This window comes from Hyla sarda, chromosome 11, assembly GCF_029499605.1.
Source record: "Hyla sarda isolate aHylSar1 chromosome 11, aHylSar1.hap1, whole genome shotgun sequence".
Lineage (NCBI taxonomy): Eukaryota > Metazoa > Chordata > Amphibia > Anura > Hylidae > Hyla > Hyla sarda.
In genome coordinates this window covers 104,230,843-104,255,358 of record NC_079199.1, presented here as the reverse complement: position 1 = coordinate 104,255,358, position 24,516 = coordinate 104,230,843, and the positions used below count along the sequence as shown (strand labels likewise).

At 48.9% G+C, this 24,516-nt stretch overlaps 1 protein-coding gene across 2 annotated transcripts; it reads left to right on the top strand.

Annotated features, from left to right (window-relative positions):
* Positions 1–1,626: 1,626 nt before the first annotated feature.
* On the top strand, positions 1,627–23,797 carry USP21 (ubiquitin specific peptidase 21). 2 transcript variants are annotated; one of them, XM_056545322.1, is made up of 14 exons: positions 1,627–1,782; positions 6,177–6,228; positions 6,367–7,084; positions 9,201–9,260; positions 10,505–10,628; positions 10,751–10,862; positions 15,351–15,488; positions 15,609–15,673; positions 17,078–17,181; positions 18,736–18,822; positions 18,903–19,009; positions 19,116–19,237; positions 20,339–20,453; positions 22,745–23,797. In XM_056545322.1, exons 2-14 carry the CDS (start codon positions 6,224–6,226, stop codon positions 22,830–22,832), a joined length of 1,845 nt encoding a protein of 614 aa, XP_056401297.1. In that variant the 5' UTR covers positions 1,627–1,782; positions 6,177–6,223; the 3' UTR covers positions 22,833–23,797. The 2 variants fall into 2 exon arrangements, with proteins under 2 accessions (XP_056401297.1, XP_056401298.1); XM_056545323.1 differs by having other exon boundaries at positions 1,628–1,782; positions 18,903–18,981; positions 19,130–19,237; positions 22,745–23,792.
* The last annotated feature ends 719 nt before the right edge of the window (positions 23,798–24,516 follow it).

The window sequence follows — 24,516 nt, the reverse complement described above, 5'->3', positions numbered from 1 at the left end:
TCCTATATCACACACACCGCCCCCTTGTCTCCTATATCACACACACACACACCGCCCCCATGTCTCCTATATCACACACACACACCGCCCCCATGTCTCCTATATCACACACACACACACCGCCCCCATGTCTCCTATATCACACACACACCGCCCCCATGTCTCCTATATCACACACACACACACCGCCCCCATGTCTCCTATATCACACACACACCGCCCCCATGTCTCCTATATCACATACACACCGCCCCCATGTCTCCTATATCACACACACACACCGCCCCCATGTCTCCTATATCACATACACACACCGCCCCCATGTCTCCTATATCACACACACACACCGCCCCCATGTCTCCTATATCACACACACACCGCCCCATGTCTCCTATATCACACACACACACCGCCCCCATGTCTCCTATATCACACACACACCGCCCCATGTCTCCTATATCACACACACACCGCCCCATGTCTCCTATATCACACACACACCGCCCCATGTCTCCTATATCACACACACACACCGCCCCCATGTCTCCTATATCACACACACACACCGCCCCCATGTCTCCTATATCACACACACACACCGCCCCCATGTCTCCTATATCACACACACACACCGCCCCCATGTCTCCTATATCACACACACACCGCCCCATGTCTCCTATATCACACACACACCGCCCCATGTCTCCTATATCACACACACACCGCCCCATGTCTCCTATATCACACACACACACCGCCCCCATGTCTCCTATATCACACACACACACCGCCCCCATGTCTCCTATATCACACACACACACCGCCCCATGTCTCCTATATCACACACACACCGCCCCCATGTCTCCTATATCACACACACACCGCCCCATGTCTCCTATATCACACACACACCGCCCCCATGTCTCCTATATCACACACACACCGCCCCCATGTCTCCTATATCACATACACACACCGCCCCCATGTCTCCTATATCACACACACACACACCGCCCCCATGTCTCCTATATCACACACACACCGCCCCCATGTCTCCTATATCACACACACACACACCGCCCCCATGTCTCCTATATCACACACACACACACCGCCCCAATGTCTCCTATATCACACACACACACACCGCCCCCATGTCTCCTATATCACACACACACCGCCCCCATGTCTCCTATATCACACACACCGCCCCCATGTCCTCTTTCACCAAGCTGCAGAGCATTACATTACAGTGCACCCAGTCATTTCCTGCAGAGCATTACATTACAGTGCACCCCCAGTCCTCATTTCCTGCAGAGCATTACATTACAGTGCGCCCACAGTCCTTGTTCCCTGCAGAGCATTACATTAGTGTGCCCACAGTCCTCGTTCCCTGCAGAGCATTACATTACAATGCACCCACAGTCCTCGTTCCCTGCAGAACATTACATTACATTACAATGCACCCACAGTCCTCATTCCCTGCAGAGCATTACATCACAGTGCAGGCCCACGCCTTTAGCCTACTTAGAAATAGCATCATCCTGAACCATCCGCCACTAGTAAAGATGGCCGCAATGTAACTTCCGGTTGGCAGGTGTACAGGAAATAGTAGCTGCTCGCTGCTTTCCATGGCAACGTTTGTAAATAGTGGGTGTGGCTACGGGAAGAACGGAACATGCGCAGGAGACAATTCAGGGAGGATGGTGGCGGATGCTGTGGTTGCTATGAAGTCGTGAAGGGGAAGGCCGTGATCCCAGCCCTGCTATACCGCGCCTACAGGTAACTTATACAGCGTGTATACCGCCCCTCTATATACCGCGGAGACCTCCCACTATGTTTCACACCCCCCCCCCCCCCGTGTGTATAATGTGGACCCTCTGTATAACACCCTCCCTATATAATGTGGGCCCTCCCTGTATATAACCCCCTCCTGTATATAATGTGGACCCTCCCTATATATAACACCCCCTCCTGTATATAATGTAGACTGTCCCTATATATAACACCCCCTCCTGTATATAATGTGGGCCCTCCCTGTATATAACCCCCCTCCTGTATATAATGTGGACCCTCCCTATATATAACCCCCTCCTGTATATAATGTGGACCCTCCCTATATATAACCCCCTCCTGTATATAATGTGGACCCTCCCTGTATATAACCCCCTCCTGTATATAATGTAGACTGTCCCTATATATAACACCCCCTCCTGTATATAATGTAGACTGTCCCTATATATAACACCCCCTCCTGTATATAATGTGGACCCTCCCTGTATATAACCCTCTCCTGTATATAATGTGGACCCTCCCTATATATAAAACCCCCTCCTGTATATAATGTGGGCCCTCCCTGTATATAACACCCCTCCTGTATATAATGTGGACCCTCCCTATATATAACACCCCCCTCCTGTATATAATGTGGGCCCTCCCTATATATAACCCCCCTCCTGTATATAATGTGGACCCTCTCTATATATAACCCCCTCCTGTATATGTGGACCCTCCCTATATATAACCCCCTCCTGTATATAATGTAGACCCTCCCTATATATAACCCCCCTCCTGTATATAATGTGGACCCTCCCTATATATAACCCCCTCCTGTATATAATGTAGACCCTCACTATATATAACACCCCTCCTGTATATAATGTAGACCCTCCCTATATATAACACCCCTCCTGTATATAATGTAGACCCTCACTATATATAACACCCCCTCCTGTATATAATGTAGACCCTCCCTATATATAACACCCCCTCCTGTATATAATGTGGACCCTCCCTATATATAACCCCCCTCCTGTATATAATGTGGACCCTCCCTGTATATAACCCCCTCCTGTATATAATGTAGACCCTCTCTATATATAACCCCCTCCTGTATATAATGTGGACCCTCCCTATATATAACCCCCTCCTGTATATAATGTGGACCCTCCCTATATATAACCCCCTCCTGTATATAATGTAGACCCTCACTATATATAACCCCCCTCCTGTATATAATGTAGACCCTCACTATATATAACACCCCCTCCTGTATATAATGTAGACCCTCCCTATATATAACACCCCCTCCTGTATATAATGTGGACCCTCCCTATATATAACCCCCCTCCTGTATATAATGTGGACCCTCCCTGTATATAACCCCCTCCTGTATATAATGTAGACCCTCTCTATATATAACCCCCTCCTGTATATAATGTGGACCCTCTCTATATATAACCCCCTCCTGTATATAATGTGGACCCTCCCTATATATAACCCCCTCCTGTATATAATGTGGACCCTCCCTATATATAACCCCCCTCCTGTATATAATGTAGACCCTCTCTATATATAACCCCCTCCTGTATATAATGTGGACCCTCCCTATATATAACCCCCTCCTGTATATAATGTAGACCCTCCCTATATATAACCCCCTCCTGTATATAATGTAGACCCTCCCTATATATAACCCCCTCCTGTATATAATGTGGACCCTCCCTATATATAACCCCCTCCTGTATATAATGTAGACCCTCCCTATATATAACCCCATCCTGTATATAATGTGGACCCTCCCTATATATAACCCCCTCCTGTATATAATGTAGACCCTCCCTATATATAACCCCCTCCTGTATATAATGTAGACCCTCCCTATATATAACCCCCTCCTGTATATAATGTAGACCCTCCCTATATATAACCCCCTCCTGTATATAATGTAGACCCTCCCTATATATAACCCCCTCCTGTATATAATGTAGACCCTCCCTATATATAACCCCCTCCTGTATATAATGTAGACCCTCCCTATATATAACCCCCTCCTGTATATAATGTAGACCCTCACTATATATAACCCCCCTCCTGTATATAATGTAGACCCTCACTATATATAACACCCCTCCTGTATATAATGTAGACCCTCCCTATATATAACCCCCTCCTGTATATAATGTGGACCCTCCCTATATATAACACTCCCCTCCTGTATATAATGTAGACCCTCCCTATATATAACACCCTCCTGTATATAATGTGGACCCTCCTTATATATAACACTCCCTCCTGTATATAATGTGGACCCTCCCTATATATAACCCCCCTCCTGTATATAACGTGGACCCTCCCTATATATAACTCCCCTCCTGTATATAATGTGGACGCTCCCTGTATATAACACCCCCTCCTGTATATAATGTGGGCCCTCTCTATATATATAACACCCCCTCCTGTATATAATGTAGACCCTCTCTATATATAACCCCCTCCTGTATATAATGTGGACCCTCCCTATATATAATCCCCTCCTGTATATAATGTAGACCCTCCCTATATATAACCCCCTCCTGTATATAATGTAGACCCTCCCTATATATAACCCCATCCTGTATATAATGTGGACCCTCCCTGTATATAACCCCCTCCTGTATATAATGTAGACCCTCTCTATATATAACCCCCTCCTGTATATAATGTGGACCCTCCCTATATATAACCCCCTCCTGTATATAATGTGGACCCTCCCTATATATAACCCCCCTCCTGTATATAATGTAGACCCTCCCTATATATAACCCCCTCCTGTATATAATGTAGACCCTCCCTATATATAACCCCCTCCTGTATATAATGTAGACCCTCCCTATATATAACCCCCTCCTGTATATAATGTAGACCCTCCCTATATATAACACCCCCTCCTGTATATAATGTAGACCCTCCCTATATATAACCCCCTCCTGTATATAATGTGGACCCTCCCTATATATAACCCCCCTCCTGTATATAATGTGGACCCTCCCTATATATAACCCCCTCCTGTATATAATGTAGACCCTCCCTATATATAACCCCCTCCTGTATATAATGTAGACCCTCACTATATATAACACCCCTCCCTATATACTGTGGACCCTCCCTATATATAACCCCCTCCTGTATATAATGTGGACGCTCCCTATATATAACCCCCTCCTGTATATAATGTAGACCCTCCCTATATATAACCCCCTCCTGTATATAATGTGGACCCTCTCTATATATAACCCCCCTCCTGTATATAATGTGGACCCTCCTTATATATAACCCCCCTCCTGTATATAATGTGGACCCTCCCTATATATAACCCCCTCCTGTATATAATGTAGACCCTCCCTATATATAACCCCCCTCCTGTATATAATGTGGACCCTCCCTATATATAACCCCCTCCTGTATATAATGTAGACCCTCCCTATATATAACCCCCTCCTGTATATAATGTAGACCCTCCCTATATATAACCCCCTCCTGTATATAATGTAGACCCTCCCTATATATAACCCCCTCCTGTATATAATGTGGACCCTCCCTATATATAACCCCCCTCCTGTATATAATGTGGACCCTCCCTATATATAACCCCCTCCTGTATATAATGTAGACCCTCCCTATATATAACCCCCTCCTGTATATAATGTAGACCCTCACTATATATAACACCCCTCCCTATATACTGTGGACCCTCCCTATATATAACCCCCTCCTGTATATAATGTGGACCCTCCCTATATATAACCCCCCTCCTGTATATAATGTAGACCCTCACTATATATAACACCCCTTCCTATATACTGTGGACCCTCCCTATATATAACCCCCTCCTGTATATAACGTGGACCCTCCCTATATATAACTCCCCTCCTGTATATAATGTGGACGCTCCCTGTATATAACACCCCCTCCTGTATATAATGTGGACCCTCCCTATATATAACCCCCCTCCTGTATATATTGTAGACTGTCCCTATATATAACACCCCCTCCTGTATATAATGTGGACCCTCCCTGTATATAACCCCCTCCTGTATATAATGTAGACCCTCCCTATATATAACCCCCTCCTGTATATATTGTAGACTGTCCCTATATATAACACCCCCCTCCTGTATATAATGTAGACCCTCCTATATATAACCCCTCCTGTATATAATGTGGACCCTCCTATATATAACCCCCTCCTGTATATAATGTGGACCCTCCCTATATATAACACCCCCCTCCTGTATATAAAATGGACCCACATTTCACCCTCCTTAAGTCACTCGGGGGTTAATACTCTTAAAGGGACAGCGCACCCTATAGGATCTTTGTGTGAATTGAAGACTAACCCGGTTGTTGTCTCGTAGGCCGCAGAGATGTGAGGCACCAGTGTATCTGGGACCTGCTGGAGACAATGAGGTAGGTGGCGCCCCCGCTGGGTTACCCTATGTATACTGTGTGACTCCTCTCGGAAAGCTGGGTGGCTGTTGCCGCTCTATACCGTTGTGCTGCAGTGCGAGCTCCTCACTATGGCGTCTCGCTCTTCTCTTCCCGCAGGGCCCCACTATCCACCCGATCCGCCATGCCTCAGGTCGGTGACTCCAGATTAGCGCGGGGTCGAGACGGCGCCATCACCTCGCAGTCCGGTGTAGCCGGCAGGGTGATCACCTCCCTGAGGACCGTCAGCCAAGAACGCTCCGCCTACGCCAGCACGCTCTACACCAATGGCTCCGCCCAGAAACTGCGGCCACTGCCCCCTCCGCCCGCCCTGGAGGAGAAACGTAAGCCGGACCGTGGGCGCAACACCCAGCGGGCAGACTCCGTCAGTAAGCGGGGGCCAGTAAAGGCCAATCACATGATCAAGGTCACCTGTCCAGCCCCCACCACCATCAAACCCACCGCCCCGGCCCCCCGCTCAGCTGCCGGTGGTCTCTCCCGCTCAAAATCTGTCAGTCACATGGACCTGAGCTCATCCAAAGAAAAGATGGAGGACTGGGGCGGGGGTCTGCCTCGGGCGGCGGTCAGACAGCGGAGCGCCTCCTCCAGCCGCAAGCCGCCACTGGACACCGCCGCACTGAAGAGGAGCAGCTCCCTGCGGAGAGTCACCGCCCTGCCCAGCCTGGACCCCCCGAAAACGGGCAGCGCCCCCCGGAGTGAAGGAAGGAAACCCTCTCAGGAAAACCCAGACTCCTGTCAACCCTCGCACGGGAGCCCCCCACCTGACAGCAAGACCCCCGATATCACTGCAACCAGGACCCAAGAGAAGGCGTCTCCTGTGAGTACCCATCATTCCCATCACCAGGCTTTCCCAAGCGACTGAACAGCAAAGCTCTGCATTAATCTCTACAGCAGTGTTTCCCGACCAGGGTGCCTCCAGCTGTTGCAAAACTACAACTCCCAGCATTCCCGGACAGCCGTTGGCTGTCCGGGAATGCTGGGAGTTGTAGTTTTGCAACAGCTGGAGGCACCCTGGTTGGGAAACACTGCTCTACAGCTTAATGGCGGCTATATTGGCCCTGGCATCGCACTTCTAGATACACTCACACTTACCATTCAGGGGTCTAGGACAGCTGAATGACAGACAATGGCTTTTATCTAGCATTTCTAGATTCCTTGCTATACAGGAATTTAGGAAAGCTGGGTGTTGATGATTTTTAACAGCTTCTAATGTCGGCCTTTTTGGCGGTTACCTAATGTTTCCAGACTCTTGTGACATCTTAATACGTGTGCCGTTCAGGAGTCTAGGAAAGCTAGGTAACTTCTGTTCAGCCTAATAGGAGGGCATGTTGGTTGTTTCCCAGCTTTCCCATGGCGATGAGACTTGTCAGTGTCTGGGTGCCTCCAGCTGTTGCAAACGGCGACTGTCCGGGCATGCTTAATGGCGGCCATATTGGCTCTGGCATCGCACTTCTAGATACACCCACATTTACCATTCAGGGGTCTAGGACGGCTGAATGACAGACATTGGCTTTGATCTAGCATTTCTAGATTCCTTGCTGTTGAGGAATTTAGGAAAGCTGGGTGATTTCGATTTAACCGACGAATCGGCCACCATTAGAGTCTAACGTTTCCAGACTCCTATTACATTTTAATGCACAGGAGTCTAGGAAAGCTGGGTGGTGATGATTTTTAATAGCATCTCATGTCGGCCTTTTTGGCGGTTACCTAATGTTTCCATACTCCTCTGACACCTTAATGCATGTGCCGTTCTGCAGTCTAGGAAAGCTAGGTGACCACCTCTGCTCGGCCTATTAGTCGGCCATGTTTCCCAGCTTTCCTATGGTGACTGTAGGCAATATGACTTGTCAGTGTCTGGGTGCCTCCAGCTGTTGCAAACGACAGCTGTCCGGGCATGCTGGAAGTTGTAGTTTTGCAGCAGCTGGAGGCACCCTTGGTTTGGAAACACTTGTCTAAATCCTTGTGACTGCCTACCTGTTGCAAAACTACAACTCCCAGCATGCCCGGACAGCCAATGGCTGTCCGGGCATGCTGGGAGTTGTAGTTTTGCAACAGGTTGTCAGTCACAGGGCTATAAGCTAATGTTTCCCAAACAAGGGTGCCTCCAGCTGTAGCAAAACTACAACTCCCAGCATGCCCAGACAGCCATCGGCTGTCCGGGCATGCTGGGAGTTGTAGTTTTGCAACAGGTTGGCAGTCACAAGGCTTTAGAACAGTGTTTCCCAGCCTACAGCTGTTGCCAAACTACAATTCCCAGCATGCCCAGACGACCAAGTACATGCTGGGTGTTATAGTTTTGCAACAGCTGAAGGCCCCCTGGTTGTGACTCCCAACCTGTTGCAAAACTACAACTCCCAACATGCCCTCTGCCTTAGGGGCGGCCATGTTGGCTGTTTCCCGGCTTCCCCATGGTGACTGTAGGCGATGTCAGTGTCTCCTTGGCACACGGGCACGCTGCGTGCTGCCGTTACTATGTACGGGCTCCCAAGGTCGTGCAGTCGTCCCCGTGTGCCAGCGCAGGCGCCCCCTCCCCCCTCCAGCTAATTAATCCTCAGGAGATGAGCCGCTGAGGCACCTTGAATAGTCCCGGTGACAATCCGCCTCAGTCCCTAATCCCCCTCAGTCTCCTGACAGCCGGCAGAGCGGGCACAACAGGCTGGCACCCCTGCAGAGCCGCACCATGCCCGGGCTGCAGGGAGATGGGCTGGTGGAGCTCCCGCAGAAGCTGCAGCGCACCTTGGCCGACAGGAAGGATGTGCAGGGCAGGGGGGCGGACATCTCCGAGTCTGTGGTCCACACGGCTATGATGGGGCTGCTGCTTATGGCCAGCGAGGTAAAGCCCCCGGGGGTGGGTCTGTGGTGCCCACTTACCTGCCCTGCCAAGGGGCATAGATTCCCAGCTGTGTTTAACCATCTTGTCTCTTCCTCCGCAGCCCCCTCGGGTTCCCGTGCTCGGCTCCGGCCACGTGGGACTGCGCAATTTAGGTAACACGGTGAGTAAGTGTGTGGTTTTATTGGTTGTCCGGAGAACTACAAATCTCAGCATGTCTGATAGTAGCCGATTGCTGTAGTACCGCGCTCTTAAAGGAGTACTCCACTGGAAAACTTTTCCTTTTTTTTTATTTTTATTTTTTTATATCTAACTCAACTGGTGGCAGAAAGTTAAACAGATTTGTAAATGACTTCTATTTAAAAATCTTAATCCTTCCAGTACTTATCAGCTGCTACATGCTCCACAGGAAGTTGTGTAGTTCTTTCCAGTCTGACCACAGTGCTCTCTGCTGACACCTCTGTCCATATCAGGAAAATCTTTACCTTTCCCTAGCAGCTGTATGCTCCGCAGGAAGTTCTTTGCTTCTTGAATTTCTTTTCTGTCTGACCACAGTGCTCTCTGCTGACACCTCTGTCCATGTCAGGAACTGTCCAGAGCAGGAGAGGTTTGCCAGGGGGATTTGCTCCTACTCTGGACAGTTCCTAAAATGGACAGAGGTGTCGGCAGAGAGCACTGTGGTCAGACTGAAAGGAAATAAAAAAATAAAAGAACTTCCTGTGGAGCATACAGCAGCGGATAAGTGCTGGAAGGATTAAGATTTTTAAATAGAAGTCATTTACAAATCTGTTTTCACTTTCTAGCACCAGTTGATTAAAAAAAAATAAAAAATAAAAAAAAGGTTTTCCAGCGGAGTACCCCTTTTAAAAAGACAGCATCACTAAACAGGGCCCTTTAAATGACAGATGCCCCTTTTCCGAGCTGTGATTGGCTGAGAGCCTGTGGTGGGTGGGGTCATATACTTATAGGGAGGAGTTTATCTGAGACCCTAATTAACAACCAGGGTGCCTCCAGCTATTGCAAAACTACAACTCCCAGCATGCCCGGACAGCCGTTGGCTGTCCGGGCATGCTGGGAGTTGTAGTTTTACAACAGGAAGCCAGTGTTTGCCCCCTTAGGTGCCTCAAGCTGTTGCAAAACTACAACTCCCATTATGCGCAGGCATGCATTGGTGATCCAAGCATGCTGGGAGTTGTAGTTTTGCAACAGGTTGGTAGTCACAGGGATAGAAACCAGTGTTTCCCAACCAGGGTGCCTCCAGCTGTAGCAAAACTACAACAACAAAGGCTGTCAGGGCATGCTGAGAGTTATAGTTTTGCAACAGCTGGAGGCACCCTGGTTGAGAACACGGCTTTAGATACACCCCAGCAGTATAAATATCTAAGCTGCCGTTATGTTTCCCTGTAGTGTTTCCTGAACGCCGTCCTCCAGTGTCTGAGCAGCACGCGGCCTCTACGAGATTACGTCCTGCGCCAGGAGTATCGGCAGGAGCAGCCGGTCAGCAGCCGGACACAGCAGGAGCTCACTGAGGGTAAGTGTACCGCTCCGTCTGCACATCCTCACATCACTCCTAGGAGAAATGTCACTTTTTCCCATGTTACAGTCACCTAGGTGGCGCTATCTCATTGCTACCAATTATTTGTTACCTTTTAGCCTTCGCCGATGTCGTTGCCTCGTTATGGAGCCCGGAGGCCCCGGACGCTGCAAACCCCGCGAGGTTAAGAACGGTCTTCCAAAAATATGTCCCCTCTTTTACAGGGTACAGGTGAGTGTGCGATCCCAAAACCTGCAGTGATAGGATAGGCGGCATTCTCAGTGATGTCACCGCTGATCTCTAGTGATGGATAGGCGGCATTCTCATTGATGTCACCACTGATCTCTAGTGATGGATAGGATGTATTCTCATTGATGTCACCGCTGATCTCTAGTGATGGATAGGCTGTATTTTCAGTGATGTCACCGCTGATCTCTAGTGATGGATAGGCTGTATTCTCATTGATGTCACCGCTGATCTCTAGTGATGGATAGGCTGTATTTTCAGTGATGTCACCGCTGATCTCTAGTGATGGATAGGAAGTATTCTCAGTGATGTCACCGCTGATCTCTAGTGATGGATAGGCTGTATTCTCAGTGATGTCACCGCTGATCTCTAGTGATGGATAGACTGTATTCTCAGTGATGTCACTGCTGATCTCTAGTGATGGATAGGCTGTATTCTCAGTGATGTCACCGCTGATCTCTAGTGAATGGATAGGCTGTATTCTCAGTGATGTCACCGCTGATCTCTAGTGATGGATAGGCTGTATTCTCAGTGATGTCACTGCTGATCTCTAGTGATGGATAGGCTGTATTCTCAGTGATGTCACCACTGATCTCTAGTGATGGATAGGATGTATTCTCAGTGATGTCACTGCTGATCTCTAGTGATGGATAGGCTGTATTCTCAGTGATGTCACTGCTGATCTCTAGTGATGGATAGGCTGTATTCTCAGTGATGTCACCGCTGATCTCTAGTGATGGATAGGCTGTATTCTCAGTGATGTCACCGCTGATCTCTAGTGATGGATAGGCTGTATTCTCAGTGATGTCACCGCTGATCTCTAGTGATGGATAGGATGTATTCTCAGTGATGTCACCGCTGATCTCTAGTGATGGATAGGATGTATTCTCAGTGATGTCACCGCTGATCTCTAGTGATGGATAGGATGTATTCTCAGTGATGTCACCGTTGATCTCTAGTGATGTATAGGCTGTATTCTCAGTGATGTCACCGCTGATCTCTAGTGATAGGCTGTATTCTCAGTGATGTCACCGCTGATCTCTAGTGATGGATAGGATGTATTCTCAGTGATGTCACCTCTGATCTCTAGTGATGGATAGGCTGTATTGTCAGTGATGTCACTGCTGATCTCTAGTGATGGATAGACTGTATTCTCAGTGATGTCACTGCTGATCTCTAGTGATGGATAGACTGTATTCTCAGTGATGTCACCGCTGATCTCTAGTGATGGATAGGCTGTATTCTCAGTGATGTCACCGCTGATCTCTAGTGATGGATAGGCTGTATTCAGTGATGTCACTGCTGATCTCTAGTGATGGATAGGCTGTATTCTCAGTGATGTCACCGCTGATCTCTAGTGATGGATAGGCTGTATTCTCAGTGATGTCACCGCTGATCTCTAGTGATGGATAGGATGTATTCTCAGTGATGTCACCGCTGATCTCTAGTGATGGATAGGCTGTATTCTCAGTGATGTCACTGCTGATCTCTAGTGATGGATAGGCTGTATTCTCAGTGATGTCACCGCTGATCTCTAGTGATGGATAGGCTGTATTCTCAGTGATGTCACCGCTGATCTCTAGTGATGGATAGGCTGTATTCTCAGTGATGTCACCGCTGATCTCTAGTGATGGATAGGCTGTATTCTCAGTGATGTCACCGCTGATCTCTAGTGATGGATAGGCTGTATTCTCAGTGATGTCACCGCTGATCTCTAGTGATGGATAGGCTGTATTCTCAGTGATGTCACCGCTGATCTCTAGTGATGGATAGGATGTATTCTCAGTGATGTCACCGCTGATCTCTAGTGATGGATATTCTGTATTCTCAGTGATGTCACCGCTGATCTCTAGTGATGGATAGACTGTATTCTCAGTGATGTCACCGCTGATCTCTAGTGATGGATAGGCTGTATTCTCAGTGATGTCACCGCTGATCTCTAGTGATGGATAGGCTGTATTCTCAGTGATGTCACCGCTGATCTCTAGTGATGGATAGGCTGTATTCTCAGTGATGTCACCGCTGATCTCTAGTGATGGATAGGCTGTATTCTCAGTGATGTCACCGCTGATCTCTAGTGATGGATAGGCTGTATTCTCAGTGATGTCACTGCTGATCTCTAGTGATGGATAGGCTGTATTCTCAGTGATGTCACCGCTGATCTCTAGTGATGGATAGGCTGTATTCTCAGTGATGTCACCGCTGATCTCTAGTGATGGATAGGATGTATTCTCAGTGATGTCACCGCTGATCTCTAGTGATGGATAGGCTGTATTCTCAGTGATGTCACCGCTGATCTCTAGTGATGGATAGGCTGTATTCTCAGTGATGTCACCGCTGATCTCTAGTGATGGATAGGCTGTATTCTCAGTGATGTCACCGCTGATCTCTAGTGATGGATAGGCTGTATTCTCAGTGATGTCACCGCTGATCTCTAGTGATGGATAGGCTGTATTCTCAGTGATGTCACCGCTGATCTCTAGTGATGGATAGGCTGTATTCTCAGTGATGTCACCGCTGATCTCTAGTGATGGATAGGCTGTATTCTCAGTGATGTCACCGCTGATCTCTAGTGATGGATAGGTTGTATTCTCAGTGATGTCACCGCTGATCTCTAGTGATGGATAGACTGTATTCTCAGTGATGTCACTGCTGATCTCTAGTGATGGATAGGCTGTATTCTCAGTGATGTCACCGCTGATCTCTAGTGAATGGATAGGCTGTATTCTCAGTGATGTCACCGCTGATCTCTAGTGATGGATAGGCTGTATTCTCAGTGATGTCACTGCTGATCTCTAGTGATGGATAGGCTGTATTCTCAGTGATGTCACCGCTGATCTCTAGTGATGGATAGGCTGTATTCTCAGTGATGTCACCGCTGATCTCTAGTGATGGATAGGCTGTATTCTCAGTGATGTCACCGCTGATCTCTAGTGATGGATAGGCTGTATTCTCAGTGATGTCACCGCTGATCTCTAGTGATGGATAGGCTGTATTCTCAGTGATGTCACCGCTGATCTCTAGTGATGGATAGGCTGTATTCTCAGTGATGTCACCGCTGATCTCTAGTGATGGATAGGCTGTATTCTCAGTGATGTCACCACTGATCTCTAGTGATGGATAGGATGTATTCTCAGTGATGTCACTGCTGATCTCTAGTGATGGATAGGCTGTATTCTCAGTGATGTCACCGCTGATCTCTAGTGATGGATAGGCTGTATTCTCAGTGATGTCACCGCTGATCTCTAGTGATGGATAGGGTGTATTCTCAGTGATGTCACCGCTGATCTCTAGTGATGGATAGGCTGTATTCTCAGTGATGTCACCGCTGATCTCTAGTGATGGATAGGATGTATTCTCAGTGATGTCACCGCTGATCTCTAGTGATGGATAGGATGTATTCTCAGTGATGTCACCGTTGATCTCTAGTGATGTATAGGCTGTATTCTCAGTGATGTCACCGCTGATCTCTAGTGATAGGCTGTATTCTCAGTGATGTCACCGCTGATCTCTAGTGATGGATAGGATGTATTCTCAGTGATGTCACCTCTGATCTCTAGTGATGGATAGGCTGTATTGTCAGTGATGTCACTGCTGATCTCTAGTGATGGATAGACTGTATTCTCAGTGATGTCACCGCTGATCTCTAGTGAAGGATAGGCTGTATTCTCAGTGATGTCACCGCTGATCTCTAGTGATGGATAGGCTGTATTCAGTGATGTCACTGCTGATCTCTAGTGATGGATAGGCTGTATTCTCAGTGATGTCACCGCTGATCTCTAGTGATGGATAGGCTGTATTCTCAGTGATGTCACCGCTGATCTCTAGTGATGGATAGGCTGTATTCTCAGTGATGTCACCGCTGATCTCTAGTGATGGATAGGCTGTATTCTCAGTGATGTCACCGCTGATCTCTAGTGATGGATAGGCTGTATTCTCAGTGAGGTCACCGCTGATCTCTAGTGATGGATAGGCTGTATTCTCAGTGATGTCACCGCTGATCTCTAGTGATGGATAGGCTGTATTCTCAGTGATGTCACCGCTGATCTCTAGTGATGGATAGGCTGTATTCTCAGTGATGTCACCGCTGATCTCTAGTGATGGATAGGCTGTATTCTCAGTGATGTCACCGCTGATCTCTAGTGATGGATAGGCTGTATTCTCAGTGATGTCACCGCTGATCTCTAGTGATGGATAGGTTGTATTCTCAGTGATGTCACCGCTGATCTCTAGTGATGGATAGACTGTATTCTCAGTGATGTCACTGCTGATCTCTAGTGATGGATAGGCTGTATTCTCAGTGATGTCACCGCTGATCTCTAGTGAATGGATAGGCTGTATTCTCAGTGATGTCACCGCTGATCTCTAGTGATGGATAGGCTGTATTCTCAGTGATGTCACCGCTGATCTCTAGTGATGGATAGGCTGTATTCTCAGTGATGTCACCGCTGATCTCCCTTTTTGTCTCCTCAGCCAGCAAGATGCTCAGGAATTTCTCAAGTTCTTCATGGACAGGATTCATGCAGAAATCAACAGGAAGTGTCGGAAAACTCCCAGCATCCTCTCTGATGCCAAGCGTCCTGTGTCTCTGGAGCCTCCGGACTCTCTCAGGTAGCAGTGAGGGGTATTCTGGGTCAGCGGTGATCGTATTAGCGGGGGGGGGGGGGGGGTCTCGGTGGTGGTATCAGGTGGGTGTGACCAGTCACTGACCTTTGACCTCTATCTCTCTAGTGACGATGAACGAGCCAATCAGATGTGGAAGCGATACCTGGAGCGGGAGGACAGTAAAGTGGTTGGTAAGGATGGAGCGTTATCCTGTCCTATACTCCAGTCACACCCAGAGCTGCACTCACAATTCTGTTGTGTCTAATAACATCCACGCTGCGGGTCTGTGATGTTACTAGCCCAGTGTTTCCCAACCAGGGTGCCTCCAGTTGTTTCAAAACTACAATTCCCAGCATGCCCGGACAGCCAATGGCTGTCCGGACATGCTGGGAGTTGTAGTTTTGCAACAACTGAAGGTACCCTGGTAAGGAAACACTATACTAGGGTATAGGAATGAACAATGCATCTTCTGAGGTAACTGAGGAAAATAAATCAGCTGCTGTGAAGTTGAATAGAGTCAAAGAATTTTAAATGCAGCTCTGGAGGTGAATGGATTATAAAACTTGTGAATGCAGCTCTGGGGGCATATAGAGCATAAGAGTTTTAATTGCATCTCTGGAGGTGATTGGATTATAAGAATTGTAACTGCAGCTCTGGAGGTGATTAGAGTAATAGTGAGTGCAGCTCTGGAGGTGATTGGATTATAAGAATTGTAACTGCAGCTCTGGAGGTGATTAGAGTAATAGTGAGTGCAGCTCTGGAGGGGATTAGAGTAATAGTGAGTGCAGCTCTGGAGGGGATTAGAGTAATAGTGAGTGCAGCTCTGGAGGTGATTAGAGTAATAGTGAGTGCAGCTCTGGAGGGGATTAGAGTAATAGTGAGTGCAGCTCTGGAGGGGATTAGAGTAATAGTGAGTGCAGCTCTGGAGGGGATTAGAGTATTAGTGAGTGCAGCTCTGGAGGGGATTAGAGTAATAGTGAGTGCAGCTCTGGAGGGGATTAGAGTAATAGTGAGTGCAGCTCTGGAGGGGATTAGAGTATTAGTGAGTGCAGCTCTGGAGGGGATTAGAGTAATAGTGAGTGCAGCTCTGGAGGGGATTAGAGTAATAGTGAGTGCAGCTCTGGAGGGGATTAGAGTAATAGTGAATGCAGCTCTGGAGGGGATTAGAGTAATAGTGAGTGCAGCTCTGGAGTGGATTAGAGTAATAGTGAGTGCAGCTCTGGAGTGGATTAGAGTAATAGTGAGTGCAGCTCTGGAGGGGATTAGAGTAATAGTGAGTGCAGCTCTGGAGGGGATTAGAGTAATAGTGAGTGCAGCTCTGGAGGGGATTAGAGTAATAGTGAATGCAGCTCTGGAGGGGATTAGAGTAATAGTGAGTGCAGCTCTGGAGGGGATTAGAGTAATAGTGAATGCAGCTCTGGAGGGGATTAGAGTAATAGTGAGTGCAGCTCTGGAGGTGATTGAAGTATAAGAATTCACACATGTGATGTACGCAGCTGTCCTGTGTTACACTGAAGCCCTTGTGGACTACAAGTGCCAGCACATCCCTTGGAGATGACGCAGGAGACGCTGACTTTTGTTGCTTTCTCCCGTAGATCTCTTCGTGGGCCAGTTGAAGAGCTGCCTTAAGTGCCAGTCCTGTGGCTATCGGTCACCTACCTTCGAAGTTTTCTGTGACCTTTCCCTCCCAATCCCCAAGGTGAGCAAGAAAGGACAAGATCATGTGATGTCTAAAGGTAGAGGTGACCTGCAGTCCTATGTAACACCACAGATAACACAGTGATAACTCTCTGGGTACAGATAATGTATAGATGTGACCTGCAGTCCTATGTAACACCACAGATAACACAGTGATAACTCTCTGAGTACAGATAATGTATAGATGTGACCTGCAGTCCTATGTAACACCACAGATAACAGTGATAACTCTCTGAGTACAGATAATGTATAGATGTGACCTGCAGTCCTATGTAACACCACAGATAACACAGTGATATCTCTCTGAATACAGATAATGTAGTAGATGTGACCTGCAGTCCTATGTAACATTACAGAGTGATAACAGGACTTCAGGTAACATCTACCATCTACTATGTTATCTGTACTCACAGTTATCACTCTGTAATGTTACATAGGACTGCAGGTCACATCTACTACATTATCTGTACTCAGAGAGATATCACTGTTATCTGTGGTGTTACATAGGACTGCAGGTCACATCTATACATTATCTGTACTCAGAGAGTTATCACTGTGTTGTTTGTGGTGTTACATAGGACTGCAGGTCACATCTATACATTATCTGTATTCAGAGAGTTATCACTGTGTTGTTTGTGGTGTTACATAGGACTGCAGGTCACATCTATACATTATCTGTACTCAGAGTTATCACTGTTATCTGTGGTGTTACATAGGACTGCAGGTCACATCTATACATTATCCACACTCTATTTTATCACTGTTATCTGTGGTGTTACATAGGACTGCAGGTCACATCTACTACATTTATCTGTACTCAGAGAGTTATCACTGTTATCTGTGGTGTTACATAGGACTGCAGGTCACATCTATACATTATCTGTATTCAGAGAGTTATCACTGTGTTATCTGTGGTGTTACATAGGACTGCAGGTCACATCTATACATTATCTGTACTCAGAGAGTTATCACTGTTATCTGTGGTGTTACATAGGACTGCAGGTCACATCTATACATTATCTGTACTCAGAGAGTTATCACTGTTATCTGTGGAGTTACATAGGACTGCAGGTCACATCTATACATTATCTGTACTCAGAGAGTTATCACTGTGTTATCTGTGGTGTTACATAGGACTGCAGGTCACATCTATACATTATCTGTACTCAGAGTTATCACTGTTATCTGTGGTGTTACATAGGACTGCAGGTGACATCTATACATTATCTGTACTCAGATAGTTATCACTGTGTTATCTGTGGTGTTACATAGGACTGCAGGTCACATCTATACATTATCTGTACTCAGAGAGATATCACTGTTATCTGTGGTGTTACATAGGACTGCAGGTCACATCTATACATTATCTGTACTCAGAGAGTTATCACTGTGTTATCTGTGGTGTTACATAGGACTGCAGGTCACATCTATACATTATCCGCACTCTATTTTATCACTGTTCCCTGTGGTGTCACATGACCTCAGTTCTGCTACCTCTGTGTATAGTGACAGATCACCCTGTATTAACCCCGTGTTCCTTGTCTTCTCTCTGCAGAAAGGCTTCAGCGGTGGTAAAGTTTCCCTCCTCGACTGCTTCAGCCTTTTCACCAAGGAGGAGGAGCTGAATTCGGAGAACGCCCCGGTAATCACCCACAATGCCCAGCGACAGACGCCTCAGTGTCACCTGATGTCACGTAATAACTATATAATCCTCTCTGACAGATCTGTGACCGCTGCCGGCAGAGAACAAAAAGCACAAAAAAGCTCACAATCCAGCGCTTCCCCCGCATCCTCGTCCTACGTATCCAACACACAGTCAGCTCTGCGAGGTGGCTGTAGGGGGCGCTATGTGCACATTCTTGTATATGGGCAGACGTAGGTTTATTGGGGGGTATTTACTTGGCACCCGTCTATCATATTGTTATTGTCCTTAAGTATTCGCCTCCCAGACCTGAACAGATTCTCCACCACCCGATTCTCTATCAAGAAGTGTTCGGTGTTTGTGGATTTCCCCCTTCACAGACTCAACCTGAAGGAGTTCGCCAGCGAGAAGGCAGGTAGGTGGTCGTAGTGTGGATAGATACAAAATCCAATGCATCCCTCCAGGATTGTAAAAAAGTGTAATTAAACAAAGTGTAACAGCGACGCTTCGACCCTCGAAAGTTAATGAGTGATGATTATGTTTGGTATGATTGGTTAACCCAATGTTTCCCAACCAGGGTGCCTTCAGCTGTGGCAAAACTACAAATTCCAACATGCTGAGAGTTGTAGTTTTGCAACAGCTGGAGACCTTCTGGTTAGGAAACACTGGGTTAAGCATATAGCTGACTACATTTCTAAAAGAATTGATGGGGCTCTGAAGGCAAAGGGCGGCCACCCCAAGTATTCATTGGATTTAGTTTCTCGTCTTTTTCATTCCCTTTGCATTTTGGTAATTGATTCCATGGTCTTGATTTATTTTTATTTTTTTAGCAGAGTTTGGCTGTTCCTTGCCCAGTTTTAAGCCTCCTACAGTTAATGACTGTCTCAAATATTGATCATTATCCCCCAATCTTTGGGATAATTGGTAAATCCAGTGTTTTCCGGGTCCCTTTAGCTGTGGTTGCCTGGACAACCATTGGCTGTAAATAAAATCTATAGTTATCCTTCCTTACGTCACAGCTTCTTAATGTGCAGCCTTTTTTTTCCAGCCTTGTACCGTGTACCAGAGTCTTAAGGGTGATAATATTCTGTACTTTCACTTGCGGGATATCCCAGTAATAATCCGCCTATATAAGGATCCTCAGGGATTAGTGTCAAGGTCTCATGTGACCTGATTAGGATTAATAAGTGAAGTTTCTTTACAAAGTCACCAGAAAATCTCCAGGAAATACCCTGGAAACCAAAGAGAGGATTATTGTGATATATATATATATACTGTACTGACCTGAGACTGAGTGGTGTAGGGTAGTACAGGGGTTAAAAATGTTCTTTCTTTATAGTGTAGGGTAGTAGAGGGGTTAATCCTTCCTCCTCTGGTGGTGGAGGGGTTAATCCTTCCTCCTCTGGTGGTGGAGGGGTTAATGGTCAGTGTTGCCCTGTAATGATGATGCAGTCTGTGCCCCGGAGCTGACGCTCTAATGCTGCGGTGTCTGATCGGACTCCATGTTGTTTTGCAGGGAGTCCTGTGTACAATCTCTACGCTCTGTGCAATCACTCGGGCAGCGTGCACTATGGACACTACACGGCCTACAGCAAGGACCGGTCCGGATGGTTCTCCTACAACGACTCCCGGTCAGTCCCGTCTCTTCACCCTCTGAGTGTATCCCCCCCCCCCCCCCTCACGCTCCTAGTGTAATATGTCAGGATAGGTGAGCCCCTTAGGAAACCAAGTGTAATACTTACCGGAGGGCACAACACCTATGCAGGTATGTAGAATCACTCAATGGACGTGAGGTCAGCTGCTCCAGGATCCCCTCTGAGTGTCCTAGACGCTCAGTATCAAGGTAAGATTCTAAATGTGTGACCCATAATCCGGGACACAGAAAATGGGGATTTGTTTCCAAAGCGCTTCTCCTCCTGTTAGTAAGTGGTAAGTCCAGGCAGAAAGATTCAGATTAGTTGGGGGCTGCAGTCAGACAGGCGGGGTCCTCAGTACATGTCACGTCTCTGGGCTTCAGGTCCTCAGGATACGACCACCGGGATACACTTGTCACCCTCTGTCTGCCCCCCTCCCCCCCCCCCCCCCCCCCGGTGTAATGTCTCCTTCTTCTCTTCCTCAGGGTGACCCCCCGGTGTAATGTCTCCTTCTTCTCTTCCTCAGGGTGACCCCCCGGTGTAATGTCTCCTTCTTCTCTTCCTCAGGGTGGCCCCCCGGTGTAATGTCTCCTTCTTCTCTTCCTCAGGGTGACCCCCCCCCCCCCGGTGTAATGTCTCCCTCTTCTCTTCCTCAGGGTGACCCCCCCCCCCGGTGTAATGTCTCCCTCTTCTCTTCCTCAGGGTGACCCCCCGGTGTAATGTCTCCCTCTTCTCTTCCTCAGGGTGACCCCCCCGGTGTAATGTCTCCTTCTTCTCTTCCTCAGGGTGACCCCCCCGGTGTAATGTCTCCTTCTTCCCTTCCTCAGGGTGACCCCCCGGTGTAATGTCTCCCTCTTCTCTTCCTCAGGGTGACCCCCCGGTGTAATGTCTCCCTCTTCTCTTCCTCAGGGTGACCCCCCGGTGTAATGTCTCCCTCTTCTCTTCCTCAGGGTGACCCCCCGGTGTAATGTCTCCTTCTTCTCTTCCTCAGGGTGACCCCCCGGTTTAATGTCTCCTTCTTCTCTTCCTCAGGGTGACCCCCCCCCCGGTGTAATGTCTCCTTCTTCTCTTCCTCAGGGTGACCCCCCGGTGTAATGTCTTCCTCTTCTCTTCCTCAGGGTGACCCCCCGGTGTAATGTCTCCCTCTTCTCTTCCTCAGGGTGACCCCCCGGTGTAATGTCTCCCTCTTCTCTTCCTCAGGGTGACCCCCCCCCGGTGTAATGTCTCCTTCTTCTCTTCCTCAGGGTGACCCCCCGGTGTAATGTCTCCTTCTTCTCTTCCTCAGGGTGACCCCCCCCCCCCCGGTGTAATGTCTCCTTCTTCTCTTCCTCAGGGTGACCCCCCCCCCCCCCCCGGTGTAATGTCTCCTTCTTCTCTTCCTCAGGGTGACCCCCCCCCCCCCCCCCCCCCCCCCCGTCCAGGCAGAAAGATTCAGATTAGTTGGGGGCTGCAGTCAGACAGGCGGGGTCCTCAGTACATGTCACGTCTCTGGGCTTCAGGTCCTCAGGATACGACCACCGGGATACACTTGTCACCCTCTGTCTGCCCCCCTCCCCCCCACCCCCACCCCCGGTGTAATGTCTCCTTCTTCTCTTCCACAGGGTGATGTCCCGGTGTAATGTCTCCCTCTTCTCTTCCTCAGGGTGACCCCCCGGTGTAATGTCTCCCTCTTCTCTTCCTCAGGGTGACCCCCCCCCCCCCCCGGTGTAATGTCTCCTTCTTCTCTTCCTCAGGGTGACCCCCCGGTGTAATGTCTCCTTCTTCTCTTCCTCAGGGTGACCCCCCCCCCCCCCCGGTGTAATGTCTCCTTCTTCTCTTCCTCAGGGTGACCCCCCCCCCCCCGGTGTAATGTCTCCTTCTTCTCTTCCTCAGGGTGACCCCCCCCCCCCCCCCCCCCCCAGTCCAGGCAGAAAGATTCAGATTAGTTGGGGGCTGCAGTCAGACAGGCGGGGTCCTCAGTACATGTCACGTCTCTGGGCTTCAGGTCCTCAGGATACGACCACCGGGATACACTTGTCACCCTCTGTGTAATGTCTCCTTCTTCTCTTCCTCAGGGTGACCCCCCCCCCCCCCCGGTGTAATGTCTCCTTCTTCTCTTCCTCAGGGTGACCCCCCCCCCCCCGGTGTAATGTCTCCTTCTTCTCTTCCTCAGGGTGACCCCCCCCCCGGTGTAATGTCTCCCTCTTCTCTTCCTCAGGGTGACCCCCCCCCCCCGGTGTAATGTCTCCCTCTTCTCTTCCTCAGGGTGACCCCCCCCCGGTGTAATGTCTCCTTCTTCTCTTCCTCAGGGTGGCCCCCATCAGTGAGGCTCAGGTGCAGTCCAGTGAGGCCTATGTCCTCTTCTACGAGCTCGAGGAGTCCGGTCTGAAGAAGTGATGTAGTCCTCAGGGGAGGGGCTTCTGGAACAGCCAATGGGATTGGCCGGTGCGGCTCCTCACCTGGAGTATCTTGTGATTGAAGCAATAAAAACTCTGCTGTAAACCGTTCGGGTGATTTTTAGACTGAACTTGAGACTGTTCCTTTAAGAGGATCAGGTCGGGACTGATAATCCAGCATACGGAGGACTCTGTGGAACCACAAGTTCCAGCCATCTCGGTGATAGCTTTACTGTTTACTAGGACAAGGACCAATAGTGAATAACTGGGAATTTTGCACAGTGATGTCTGCACCTTTAAATCCAATATGGCTGACAAGCCAGTCCCCACTGGGCCTGTTACTCAACTTTCCCAGTCTCCTGAGTGGCAAATTACTGTTTTCTTGTTAAGCTTCTGTGAAAGCTGTTTCACATTATCACCTAGCTTTCCCAGAGCCCTGAATAAGATTTGATCATCTTACAATAAATAAATACCCAGATTTGCCAATGAGAGCTGGGTGATCACAACCACTATAGCCGCCCTATTACTACCAAATGGGGCATAACCCAGCTTTCCTACAGTCCCGGCAGCATATAATGAACGGATACGTTTCCTTCACCATATTTCTGCAGGAGCTTTGCCTTTCAGTAGTCTGGAGAAACTGAGTTAGAATTGTAATGGGCATGGACTGGTTGTAACCCAGCTTTCTGAGAAACAGACTCCTGGACTGATACTTTTTGGGGGGTTTGAGGAAATGAATTGAGGCGAGAGGAGCCTCAAACCTCAGTCCCTGGAGAGGATGGGAACCTGAGCAATAAGAAGTCCGATCCCTGCTGCTCCGCCCCCTCTGTGCCCCTCTACGTCCTGCTCTGTGCCCCTCTACGTCCTGCTCTGTGCCCCTCTACGTCCTGCTCTGTGCCCCTCTACGTCCTGCTCTGTGCCCCTCTACGTCCTGCTCTGTGCCCCTCTACATCCTGCTCTGTGCCCCTCTACATCCTGCTCTGTGCCCCTCTACATCCTGCTCTGTGCCCCTCTACATCCTGCTCCGTGCCCCTCTACATCCTGCTCTGCCACCTCTGTGCCCCTCTACATCCTGCTCTGTGCCCCTCTACATCCTGCTCTGTGCCCCTCTACGTCCTACTCTGCCCCCTCTACGTCCTGCTCTGTGCCCCTCTACGTCCTGCTCTGTGCCCCTCTACATCCTGCTCTGTGCCCCTCTACATCCTGCTCTGTGCCCCTCTACATCCTGCTCTGTGCCCCTCTACATCCTGCTCTGTGCCCCTCTACATCCTGCCCCGCCCCCCTCTACATCCTGCTCTGTGCCCCTCTACATCCTGCTCTGCCCCCTCTGTGCCCCTCTACGTCCTGCTCTGTGCCCCTCTACGTCCTGCTCTGTGCCCCTCTACGTCCTGCTCCGCCCCCTCTGTGCCCCTCTACGTCCTGCTCCGCCCCCTCTGTGCCCCTCTACGTCCTGCTCCGCCCCCTCTGTGCCCCTCTACGTCCTGCTCCGCCCCCTCTGTGCCCCTCTACGTCCTGCTCCGCCCCCTCTGTGCCCCTCTACGTCCTGCTCCGCTCCCTCTGTGCCCCTCTACGTCCTGCTCCGCTCCCTCTGTGCCCCTCTACGTCCTACTCTGCCCCCTCTACAACCTGCTCTGTGCCCCTCTACATCCTGCTCTGCCCCCTCTGTGCCCCTCTACATCCTGCTC

Excerpts from the sequence above, each read along its gene's own strand:
- USP21 (XM_056545322.1), top strand. Across the intron at positions 18,823-18,902 it reads TGAATTCGGAGAACGCCCCG|ATCTGTGACCGCTGCCGGCA; the intron begins GTAATCACCCAC and ends CCTCTCTGACAG. Across the intron at positions 19,238-20,338 it reads GTTCGCCAGCGAGAAGGCAG|GGAGTCCTGTGTACAATCTC; the intron begins GTAGGTGGTCGT and ends GTTGTTTTGCAG.